Here is a 12,819-nt window from a genome sequence, read left to right on the forward strand (position 1 = left end):
GAGGCAAGGCGAGGCAGCATGCTTGGTCACTCGTCACGACGCTGGAGCTCGGCGCCGCCAAGACGCTAGCCCGCTCTGGCTCAGGCGCCGCCTTTGTTTACCAACTGACTAATTACTGTACTCTGCTCTGCCGCCATCATCACTGCTGCCCTCTCTCCAGACACGCTCACCGCTGCCCTTTCGACGCGATTCAACCACCACGCTGCCATTGACTCGCCCATCGCGCTGACACCAGCTGCCTGTCTCTGTATACTATACTATATACGATTTTCCATAGCGCCGGCCTCTTCTCAGCGCAATGCCTGTTGCTCTCTCCCGGAAACGCAAGTCGCCAGAGCCCGACCGCGACACATACAATGAAGAGAATGTCACAACGCCGACCGGCAGCCCAGCCCGCAAGAAATTGAGAATCACACAGACCCAAAAGCAGACTCTAATTGACAATTTACAGTTGGAAAGTAAGTGCAATCGGTGCGACTTATATCCTTGGTTGATGGTGGCTAACCGGGATGCATCAGTTACTGAGCGAGCACGAAAACTGCGTGCTCAGTATGCCCTTCAGGCCCAAGATCTAAAGGCTCGTATTGAAAGACGCGTCAACCGCATTCCCATTTCACTGCGCAAGACCACAATGGGCGTGCTCCTCGAGAAATACCAAGCTCAACCGCCGAAAAAGGCAGCTGTTTCAACAAAGGCCAACAAAAATGCGACGACAACTGTCATTCCAAAGGATGTCGAATATCCTAATATTGCCACAATCGCCTCACCATCTCGTTACGCTCCACAAACGAGCAACGTCGGGAGTTATTCCGATAAAGAGAACGCGCCCGTTCAAGATGCTCATGTCCCTCTCGAGAATCCCAAGAAGCGAGGTAACCCGAATGCTACGGGACAGCCGCGGTCTGTATCGCAAGTGTTGCGTGATGCCGAGTCCAAAGTCCTGTCACCGAAATCTTCCAATTCTCGCACCTACAAGCAGTCGCCGCTGATCACGTCGCCGACCAAGAGCTCGTACCTATCGCGTCCTGCATCTCCACTTAAGCCCTCTAGTCCTTTAAAGGCTATGATTGAAGATGCTCGCGCTCGTACTATGCGACCAGAAACAAGGAAGGCTTCTCCTGCAGCTGGAAGGAAAACAAAAACTACAACACAAACACGAAAGACTACGACCAAGTCCTCTAAGCCTGTCGCCGCTAAATCCCCAGCGCGGCCAGCCACACGGCAGCAAGATCGACACACAAGTACCAGCACCACATTATCCAACATGTCTGCGGGCACAACAATCGTCAAACCTACACGCACTGCAACCGCCAAGCGTGCCACTGCCACTACGTCAAGTGCAGCGGCGAAGCGGACCGCAGTAGCTCGGAGTCAAGGTCCCACGGCTGCCGCTACAGCGAAACGAACAGCAGCGGCTGCAAAAAAGGCTGCTATGGAAGCCCCTGTCAGTAATACTGGCAGAGTCCTACGGAAGCGTGCCTAGTTGTGTGAATGGGAATTTAATGACTTTGTAATGAAATCAACATTTTAGGACTGAAAATAGACTTATTTCCTTGACTGACAAGGAGCCCTTGGGAAGCAGAGGACTCCTTGCCTCTTTTCTTATAGGCTCATTGCACGAACGGGATCGGCGTAGGGGTTTTAAGTGCTATTATTGTTGCGCATCCCTCTTTACACTTGGGGATGATGTTTGGTTTTGGTTTTTCTACTTTTTAGGCTGCGGGATTGAATTGGGCTTTTGTTGCTAGCGATTTGGGATAGAAAGACATTGACTATGTGCTCTGGGGGATTGTTTTCTTCCAAAGCATGCAAATTCGATGGAGTCCATCTTCCGTCAATCGAAAACTTGATCCTCAACTAGAATCTCGCGTACGCATACGTAGCAGACCCTTGGCCTATGTTATCAGTTTATCCGGCCTTACTGAAATGATCAACCTTTATGTGTACCACGAGTGACTGATCTTCCGTCGAAACACTGATCGACGATCATAGTCCCAGCTTTTACAACAGGAATGATCGGATTCAAATCAGGTGGGATAGGGATTGAGATCATATAGCAAACACGATACTAGTTCATCGATAAGGCCTTGTACGTATGTGGGATAATTGAATTTGATGAAACGGGTTCGTGGTTGCGATGTAAGAACCAACAGCATCAGTGGATCAATTGATAGTTTTCACGTGGGTACTAGTTGACATATGTAGTAGCTTGTGTATGTGTGAAGTTACATCAATTGGTGTTAACTCAATCAAGTCAACTAGTAAGCTATCAATATATAGCAAATACAATAGCGGGAGATGGGTTTTCTGAATACCGTTGCAGATTCCCTACCATAATAATACGTAATAGACAATTTAGATATGTGATACGTCCTTAACAATGTCTTATATAAAGCGAGATGTTTATATATATCAATTGATATCTCCACCTCTAAATATAATACTAAAAAGCGTGATTTTCCCTAATTAAGAGCTTAGTGAAGTAATACATTGGTATGATATATATAGATAGATATGGCCATTACACACACAGCTTTTTAAAAAGTATGAAATGCTCCAAGATCAATATAATTTCTTTAAACATTTTTACTCGAATTCTTCGTTTGCTGCTACGCTCGATTTTAAAACAATGAACTTGTTTTTGTGTACAGTGTAGCTAAGCATACATCCTGAGCGTCCTTATCATAGGCAGAATGGCTATAGCTACATGGATCAGCGCATGTTTTAGAGCTTCCCTGGAAATCCTTTTGGGAAGTTTAGCTTATTATAAAGAGCTGCAAATGGTATATCTTCGCTCTTCTTGTCCGTAACCGTAAATGCACATAGGATTTGGAGCGGCGGGGAATGGCCGCTTTTAACAAACAAAGAAACAAGAACATTCACAAAATTATTCATGCGGGCGTAGCAGTTAGCGTCACTTACCACCGTAGCAAGCCACATCTTCACCCTCTGAGTCTAGTGGTACTGAGCTGGGAGCTCAGCTTCATCTTGAACCGTAGGCAAAAACTGGTTAGCCCACGCCTTAGCAAGAACGTAGAGGGTCATTTTCAATATCAATGCCAGAAGTAGCAGAAGGACCAAATGGAATTGAAAATAAGTCTATATAGCAGTTGCCGGGCCCGACTAGTTTCTCGTTCGAGGTCGCCAATTATTACTTGGCCTTTAGGTCGAAAGAGGGAACCTATTTTTGGAACATATACTAAATTTAGTTGTGCAAAGATACCTTTTGACTAACAAGAAAAATACAAATGGATAAAGGTGACGGCGAGCTGGAGAGGATGTGTTTGTACCTCCATCTCCGAAGACACTCTCTCAATAACCATCAACTCCATTTGTGTTCAAGATGTCTCATTCTCCTATGCATCTGCACTCGCAACAATTTATCAATATGAAATCATTTATTATTTCCTCTTGCATTATGGGTGCCACCCTGGCTGTCCAGTGCTCGTGCAGGTAGCGTGGCTATTCAGATGATGACACCTCTGCAATTTGAGGTCCCACTCGATGTCGTCTTTTCTAAGGCGTTGGGTTTACTGGGCTCCATTTGAAATTCGCCAACTAGAAAAACCCTGCCTCCTTAGGTAATACCCAAGCTCAAGTTGGTGTCATTACCCTGGTTATTGAGTCTGACCTGACTTGCCATGCGTTCAGCGACAACGCAGGCATAAAACCTCTTGGAAATAACTTCAAATACTATTTAGGGGGGTTCACAGACACGCAAGGTGCTAGAGAGATCAGTTCTGACAATAGAGGGGCTCCAATTTGTACTCTCAGGCCGCGGTTGATGCCTAGGTGGTCAAGGAGAGCATTGCATGGGGCTCATCTTCCGCCACTGTCTGCATCGGGAACGACTTCGATAACAAGCGACGGCGAGTCAGTTGGGCATCTTCCTGGGTACCTTGTTCTTACTAGGTGAGAATATTGCCTTTATTATCTTATCCAGTCCCTCATTAACGGATTTTATAACACAGGAAACACCCTTCTTGGGACTCGGTCGGACTATCTGTCCATCGTTTCTGATAGACCAAGTTGCGATAGCATCGAGATTTGGCGAAATTACACTCAATAAACTCCGATTATGGATACAACTTTCATGGCCGCTACCCTGGTGTTAGGGGTGCTAAATTTGCTGAAGATTTCTCTTATCATGAACTGAAAAAATTCCTTTGATGGTCCACAGTTGCTTAATCTCACTATTTCACCCACCCCGTTCGCAGAACCTTCGACTCTAAGCCAGTAAAACGCCTCGTGTCGAACTTTATCTAGCACATTTGTTACTCAAAAATGCTTACGATAAGGGAAAGCTCAATTAAGCCTATGGCTTCATGTAGATCATTCGTAAATTCCGTTAAGTGCTTTCTTTTTGACTTCTGTGACCACTGCAACCGCCACATTATCAACTGAATGACCATATCGTCTGTAATAATCAACCATAACACACGCAAGAGGTCAATCCAACTTACTATCTCTAGTTCCAGACCCCGTGGTCTCAATCCGTGGTTTCGGATCGCTCTATCTATACAAAGTTTATAGACATCTTAGGTGGATAAAGCAATAGGTGAGTAACTGAGGAAAGAGCCATTCTAATCTGGCATGTTATCTTGGCCTGCATAGAGCATGTTGTATTCGCTCTAGCATATCATCTAATCATCGCTCCTCGAAGATGTGAGGTTCAATTATCACATAGTGGCTTCTGATTGGCTAATTCAAAATAGGAATAAATGGAACGTTTTGCAGATTAGCCTCATTTGGTCACCGTGTTTATCAGCAGTGAAGAGTGGCTTTCCGGTGGCAACGATAGGAACTCGGCGTGAACCGACTGTCAAAGCTTAGAACTGTATTCAGGACCACCGCAGCAAGCTTGGTTCCCTAGAGAAACAATAAGGTCTATATTAAATGCAGGGACGTGGACAATTTTGGACCATCCATGGAGCAGATCAAATTCTTAAGCTATGAATTCACGCGTCGCATTCTCCGCCCGCATGCTCTTGGGCATTTCACTTGCTGCACTTGTTCTGGCGGATCCAGTGAAATCTCATACTTCATGCCATGACAGCTCGGTCACAGTAACTGCTACCACTACCGTCACTGTTTCGGCAGCTGTGAGCACAACTTCATCCTCGCTATTGACAACTGCGGCCCCAGGTACTCCAGTATCACCCAAAATTCTCATTATTGCCAACGAATTCGAGTTCGGCTACCTGGAGGCCTATAACTTTACGACCCTGTATACTGGCGCCTTGTTCGAACAGGTCTTCGCCTGCACTGCAGATGGCACTATCTGCAAGCTTGAGTGTGGCCAAGAACTCGTCTCAGCTTCTCAAATTACCTCACTTTTGCTCATACCTGGGGTTGATCTCACGAAATCCTACATTATCATCACTGGTACGGGAGGTGTAAACCCGAAATATGGTACCGCTGGAGGCGCTGCGATCAGCACATTTTCAATCCAGTGGGAATGGGGCGACATGTTCCTTGGAGCCGATTTGCCTGTCAATTTCTCTGGGCAATATTTCTCCTCATATGCGCAGGATGCCCCATACAAATACCCTGTAACTGTCGGAACCGAGGTGTATAAGCTCAACGAAGCTCTCGTGGATCGTTTCTACAAGGTTGGGAGCACGGTTGCGTATCAAGATGTCCCTCCATTCTTACAGGACTTGAGGGCGACATATGAATACGATATGGCAAAGCAGGCGCCATTCCTGGCGCGATGTGACACAGTTTCCTCACAGATATACTGGCATGGTAGCGTGGCAGGGGAAAATGTAGAGTACTACAGCAATGTCATCACAACAGGCCAGGCACGCCCTTGCAATACCAACGAGGATGACCAGGGAAGGTTGCTAGCTCTATTTTTGGGTGCTGTCTATAAGAGAATAGATTTTGGCAGAGTTGCGATGATCAAAGCTTTCAGTAACTTCGACCGCCCTCCGCCACAGCTGACAGCCTACCAATCTCGCTTCTTTGTCGGAGAAGCGGCGACAGAACCTGGATTAAGAAATTCATGGAAAACAATTGAGGCTGTTGTAGACGATGTGCTCGAAAACTGGGAAACTATTTTTGAGACTGGAATCAAGCCAAACACGTATATGGGCGACTTGTTTGGAACGCTGGGTGGGAAATGCGACTTTTCATTACCTGCTAGTGCTGCTCCTGGCTCAGTACAAGGCAGTTAATACAGCAAATTCCTTCCAAGCCAGCGGTGGATGTCAAAGCGTAGCGTTTTATCAGGCTACTGAGTAAAACACTTGTGTCATCTATCATATTGCTCCGTCAGCTTAGTTTGGCACGCCAAGCAGGAATATCTAGCCACAGGAGTGTACATCTAGATGTTAGGAAGGGAAAAAATCTAAATACATCTAACGTTCGTAAAATATATACTAGTATGGGCTGTAATTATATAAACAGAAAACGGATGAGTGAACTACACAAAGCAATATGCTCTCCAATTTGTTCCATCTCTTGGAGTCAATAATATTGAAGGCGGACTTAATCATATTTGATCAAAATACTCTCCATAGAAGAATCACCAAGAACATAATTTGCGTGTCCTTCGTCAAGGGGACAGTTGATGAGCAATCAAAGAGTTACATGAATGCCAAAATGTATTTGCTCAAACCATCACCTCTTCCTCAACCGTCCGTTACTCCTCCCTCCACCTTCTCCTCTCTCTTCTCCTCCCAGGATTCTGACTCTATCTTATGTCACCATCGATTAACATAAGTTCCTCTATACTATGGGGGGATGTACTTGCGACACTGATAAGCGGATATCGTTCGGACCGTATGAGAAGCCTGTCCGTCTGCTGCTCAATGAAGATAGGACCAATGAGATTGTGGAACGATATGCGCCAAGTATTATACCGAACTGTGCAAATATTTCCCCGCAGAACTTGAAGCATGGATTATTAATATGCAGCAACGCATATGCAGGGTTAATTACATCTCATAAACGTTCTGGCTCGCGTACTGATAAGGCTTGCCTTGGAGTTAAGAGTCTGGACACATTGGAAATTAATTTCCTAATCTTAAATCTTTCGATAATAGTTGCCTTGTGTGTACATACGGAGTTGTAAACTTTTCACCATTCAGCTTTTTTGCGAGTTTACAAGGTCTATGTCTAATTTTGACAATAAGAGCGATGAACTGAAAGACGATCTGGGAAAGCTATGGAAAATTGGGTGGCTCCATGCAGAGAAATCCGGTGGTGATATGCACCTGTATTTGCAAGCCAAATACACCGTTGATAGGTACCTGATCTTTACAAGTTTCTTCCCACCTTCTAACCCATTGACATAAGTATTATTAATCTATTTTCTTGGAGAAAAACTATGACTCTCCCCTACTGGCACTCGATGCTATTAATCGTTTCCAGTCTCGTCAACTATCAGATCCCCCGCGTTTGCTGAATGGCAATTCTCCACCGTTTGAAGACCTATACCAGAAAGAATTCTACCGCTGCCTATTTCCATTATTAGGTGATCCTAATGTAATGTCTCCTGAATTTGTGATCAGTGCGGGCACCAAGAGTGATTCCATTGATTTCCTTGTCGCCTAGAAGAAGGGGACTGGAACTTCTAACAGATCATGATGGGCTTTTGCAACGCACGGAAAGATTTGAACCTAAAGGAAATTACCCCTTGATCGAAGAAGGGAATATATGAAAGAGCATATTGTTCTCAACTTCGCTTAGACATAACTAATATCTTCACTAGAGTACCACGGTCGCCTCTACCACTACCAAAATCACAAGCATGTAATCGACATAGACCGTAATTATTCCCAAAAATCATGAGATGCCCCATCCATGGCCTATAATCACTTTAAGAAAATGACCTAAAAATGAGAACTTTGATTCTGATGCAGTTCGCATTACTGGCTATTCTATGTTGGGTTCATAGCTTATTAAGGAGCTCTTATGTTTAATCTCCTACACTAAAACGAAGTTGACCGATACCTCCAAAAACATTGCCGATACAGACGCAACGGTCCATGTGAGTTATCTAGAACTGATGTTGTTCGGTTCTAGCCGGGAACAGTGCAAGTGACGGTTAGCTTTAACTCAACTTTGCTTTTTCTCTTCACTCGGATGACATCGTAAGAGGCCGCGCACGCAAGTTCTACAAGCAGAAGTGACTGGGGCGGCCACTAAGTCTAACTCTGGCATTTAATGTATGTTTGTAATGGTAAATGTATTATTCGTATTATAGCCGGCCCTAATACGTCACCATCTTACACTTGTGTGTCACTAAATTATGAACATTCGTGATCATAAAAATGAGACCGTTGCAGGTAGCTATTGGAAAGGCAGAGGTAAACCTGTCTGATTCGCGTGACCTATGATTTATAAGTTTTGAATCTATATGAAGAACTGAGACTTAATTAATATCGGTGTTTGATTTATAAGGATAGTAGTAGTTGGTGCCGAACTTGTACGCAATAGTGAGAGGACTCGGCAACAAATTAAGCTTAGTGGCAAGTTCGATTGGATTTAGATACAAGCCTGAGTTGCCAAAAACTCATTTATCTAGACATATTTATATGCGAATTTACACTAATGTTCTGTCATCAGGCGTCAGGGGTCGGTAGTTGATTTCGCCAACTTTTGGCGCGCTTTGGCCCTGTTGATCGTCCTAATCGACTACCCTCACACGGTTGTCCTCTAGCCGAGCTTGGAGATAAGGAAATCAGCTCCAAGCTTTTGTACAGAACTTGAACTTCCATAGAGGAGATGGTTGGCCATTGAAGTATTCGATGCAATTCCGTTGCAAACTAAGTCGCCCTCATAACAGATGTTCCGAACTTTGCCACTGTCCTCCCAATGTTGAGAGAGACCCAGGCTAGGGTTCTCAGAAAGAAGGGCGCCATTGTTCCCTCGGGTAGTTGCACCGCCATTTTGATCAATCGTGGTTATCTGATTCCTGACCTGGTATGGATTTCCAATAAAAACAACAGCTTTTATAGCCGCTTCAGCAGGCGTACCAGTCAAATTTTGAAGAGCTTCCAAGGTAACAGTAGCTCCTTGAGAGTACCCAAGCAGGGCGTACATCTGCTGAGGGCATACCTTGAGGCCGGTATGAATATGCTTCTCAATGTCTTCAGATCCAATATAGGTCGTCAATTGCGTCGGGTCGGGAGCCGCAGGGTACACCACATCGTACTCAAAGCCCCCCGAGATGGCAGACAGAGTAGTCTTAATCATACCCACGAAGCCGATGGAAGGGCCTTGAGGCTCGAATGTACCGCGAGAACTCAGGATGACGTAGTCCTGACATTTTTCAACAAGTGGCATGCCAAGAGCTACACTGACTCCAAGAATGACTGCGATGATTGCGGATTTGGACATCATCTAGAACGATTGAATATGAACCAAGAAAAAGATGGCGAGTAAAACAAATAGAAGTCACTTAAGAAGCGAAGAATATCCGTAAGTGCCAGCCTGCCCTTAAGCTTGATATTCTGTTGTAAAAGTGGCCATTGAAGCCATGTCAATGTCGTTAAATAGCGACCATTCTAGTTCCCATAATCCAGCACCGAGGCGACCGATCACTGTTGAGTACATGTGAATCTTCCGGACCAAAACTTTTCGTTCACAGTGTTCTAGGATTCTCCATGGAAAGTAGAAGTTAGTGTCTGTATGCAGGGTATTACTTGAAAGGTTCAGACTAGTTCGTACGCTAAACGAATTAACCCAGTGTCAAATGTCTGGGATGAGCATCTCTTTCGACTGTTCCTGTTCACGAAGTAGAACACGAATGCTTGATTGTAATATTCACCTGTGGGAACCACTACCCCCGACACAATAGTATCACACGGTGGTGTCAGTGCTCAACGCTTTTTCTTTCTCAGCCTCGAAAGTGTTTTCAACGGTCTTGAATCCGTAGAACTAGGGACTCAACTCGCTCTCGTGAGTAGACCTGCTCGTCATCTAAGTAAACACCAACAGCTGCATATACCTCAACAGTTTACAACCCCGTACAAGTGACTTGATAGCTCCAAGGCCGCATAATTCAGTAAGGCCTACGACAAATGTAATGAAACGATCAGTGCTTGGTTTCAATTGCTACGTCAACTGACCCAAAAGGCGCAAATTTTGGTCAAGAGATCGAACACCATGCTATTTTGTAAATCAACCCGTGTCACCGAGGCTCTGTAGGATCGCTGGAGACAGGTTTCAAGACAGATGCCGGTTATAAAGGCTATCGCAGTGGCTGGAAGACGGTGCTCTTCTTTCGAGCTCAGCTTCCTCTCATTTTCTCTGCTCTTGATGAGCTGTAGCCTCCCTCATCTAACAGCTTGATCCACCTCGACCCCCGCCTACCCCTAATGCACGTGTATCACTGAGTGGCAGCCGTGGCGGCTGTTCTACTGGGGATGGCCCCGTACATACTAGCCATGCTCGCAGTGATCCTGCCACAGCCTCGCCGTCGTTCAATGGTGCACGTACCCACCAACGATCCTTTCTACACGCCACCAGATGGATATGTTTGAACAAAAAGAGAGCTAAATCTGGTCAAAGGTGACAAGAAAAATATCGAATGGCTCCACCTAAACAAAATAAACAGCAAATATAGTCAAAAATGAAGTAACACAGACAACATGGATCCGGTTAAACAGAAATTACACTAAATCTGATCAAAAATGAAGTAAAACAGAGTGGATCCTACCTGGACAGAAAGTACGCTAAAATCTGGGCGATAGTGAAGTGAAACTTAGCAGAAAAACTCTAAATCTACTGAAAAGTGAAGTTATACAGACAACTTGGCTTCACCTATAATTTATTTTCCCCAAGTATTAGACCCACCGGTGAAATTGGATCTACAAGTGTGTCACAATAGTAAATAGTTCATGCTTCTCTCCTGCTTTCATCAGTTAGTTGCACAATCAATTAGACCGTGGTGATGGTTTCCGACGCTATCAACACCAAACACAAGTGAAGCATAGGTGAGTACGATGATACGGGGTTCGAATTCGAATCGTGCGAAAGGAAACTACGGTACATAAAACGGTTGCTTCGGACCTGAATCAGGCCGGAAAATATTAAATTGGGGCCAGAGAGATAAAGAGATTTTGATGCGTGAATGCCTAACCCAAACGAGAAAATAAGGTTCTACGCCTGAATGATACTCGGCCGTTTGCTTCAAGTAGGCAACAGATAACCCTCCATTTCAATGATGACTACATGCAGTGTAGGCCCTTTTTTGCTGTTGGTCTCTTTCACTAAGCGTTTACTATAGTAGTGGTAGTAGTAGCATGTACTACACTTGATAGTTGATATCCCAACACCATACAATTTGTGAACTGAGATCACCAATTGTTGACCTTTATCCTGATAAGGTGGATCTACTGTGGGGCTGTTAAAAGGACTCATAGGAGTCCTTAGCTTAGAAGGGTGTTGACCTGTCAACAGTCCGATTAACTTTGTGGTATCTCTTAGGCTAAAGCCAAATAGCTAGAACGCTGTCACATATATATTAAGTTTTATTTTGAGCTAGAGTAGATATACGATAATAAACTTATATTTTACTACAATCTGCCTCTGTATATACAGTTATTCTCTGTATGTATGATATTTCTACCGATTACTTTATGTCGTTTAGAAATGATTGAGTCTATAAGTGTGTCTGAGGATATCTTTAATTCCTATTCTGTAGATATTCAGTTGGACTAAATAAATGAAATGAAATGGAGAGCATCAGTCAAATCTGGTATTTTTCTCTTCCGTTTTTTTCTTTGATAGGATTACATATTACAAAAGAGTCTTATATGATATTGAATTTAGAATTATTTGATGGAGTAGACAATCAACTATAATAGAGATTGTCTGTTAGTAAAATGATTATCAGCGTGAAGGTCGGATTACTAATTTTATTGTTCAGTTTAATGGGGGTGAGTTGTTGGATGATTGGACGAAAGTCTGGAGCTGTCTTTTAATATCTGTATTACTTCTATAAATGAGCGAATTATCTGGATTGAGGACTGGTTTAATGGTATGTGAACTAAGCTAGTATGTAATATCATAATTCTTTATCTCTTATTTGAATTGTTTATAGAAAGATTCCTTGAAGAGTATGAGACGCCATGGATCACCATATTTTCTTCTACTATTCTTCCGTAGTTGTTGCAAGCTGGACACGCGGGGTTTGCGGACGCAAATATCAATTGATGTCGGTGTAAAACACATGCTTTGACTAGTCTGCACATGAGTCAGCCGTCAGTTGGATCCTGAGGCAGTAATAGTATAGCTGTACGAATCAGCCTTTAGACAATAGCACATGTCATGGCATTCCATGCATACCCATAGCTAATCACCCTATCGTTTCGTCAGATTCTGGGCTACTCTTATTCAGCAAGGCGATCAACGATCGTTGAAGGAAAAATGATAGTATGAGCCCAAAATAGTAGTTGAAAAATTTGAGATAATAATTGTTGCTGAGAACAAAAGGACGTTGGTCTAGTCGAAAGCGAGTCACAAAGAATGGAAAATGCTTGTGAAGATAAAAGGACAGAAAACATTAAATCCTCAGTTCCACCGCTTCAATGTTCTAACAATGTTCACATGCTGGCATGATAGCTCATGCAACGTTGTAAGATGTAATTCATTCAGGTACAAAGTAGTAAAATGAAGACATGCGATATATGCGACACCTTCAGGCTTCAAGTATTCTGTTATTATTATCTGTTAGAGCCCGTAAACAGTTGACATCAAAGTTTTCTGGAATGATCCGAGTTTACGCCGGATCAGCTACTACCTCTGTACAGCTTACGGTCAGCACAGTCCAGCGTGCGAACAATTGTCTACTTATGTACAATAGTT

The 12,819-nt window shown here is 43.9% G+C and overlaps 3 protein-coding genes across 3 annotated transcripts; 2 read left to right on the plus strand and 1 right to left on the minus strand.

Annotated features, from left to right (window-relative positions):
* Positions 1-14: 14 nt before the first annotated feature.
* On the plus strand, positions 15-1,823 carry BGW36DRAFT_40607 (Borealin N terminal-domain-containing protein). The gene is made up of 2 exons (XM_046218985.1): positions 15-458; positions 519-1,823. The coding sequence occupies exons 1-2, from the start codon at positions 299-301 to the stop codon at positions 1,481-1,483; spliced, it is 1,125 nt and encodes a 374-aa protein (XP_046068002.1). The 5' UTR covers positions 15-298; the 3' UTR covers positions 1,484-1,823.
* A 3,061-nt stretch (positions 1,824-4,884) lies between these two features.
* BGW36DRAFT_386811 (purine nucleoside permease-domain-containing protein) lies at positions 4,885-6,345 on the plus strand. Its single transcript, XM_046217038.1, has one exon. It carries the CDS (start codon positions 4,953-4,955, stop codon positions 6,177-6,179), a length of 1,227 nt encoding a protein of 408 aa, XP_046068003.1. The 5' UTR covers positions 4,885-4,952; the 3' UTR covers positions 6,180-6,345.
* A 2,319-nt stretch (positions 6,346-8,664) lies between these two features.
* Positions 8,665-9,348, minus strand: BGW36DRAFT_431244 (cutinase; the record flags this gene model as incomplete). The annotated part of the gene is made up of 1 exon (XM_046220959.1): positions 8,665-9,348. The coding sequence occupies one exon, from the start codon at positions 9,346-9,348 to the stop codon at positions 8,665-8,667; it is 684 nt and encodes a 227-aa protein (XP_046068004.1).
* Between the last annotated feature and the right edge of the window lie 3,471 nt (positions 9,349-12,819).

This window comes from Talaromyces proteolyticus, assembly GCF_021365285.1.
Source record: "Talaromyces proteolyticus strain PMI_201 chromosome Unknown BGW36scaffold_11, whole genome shotgun sequence".
Taxonomy (NCBI): domain Eukaryota; kingdom Fungi; phylum Ascomycota; class Eurotiomycetes; order Eurotiales; family Trichocomaceae; genus Talaromyces; species Talaromyces proteolyticus.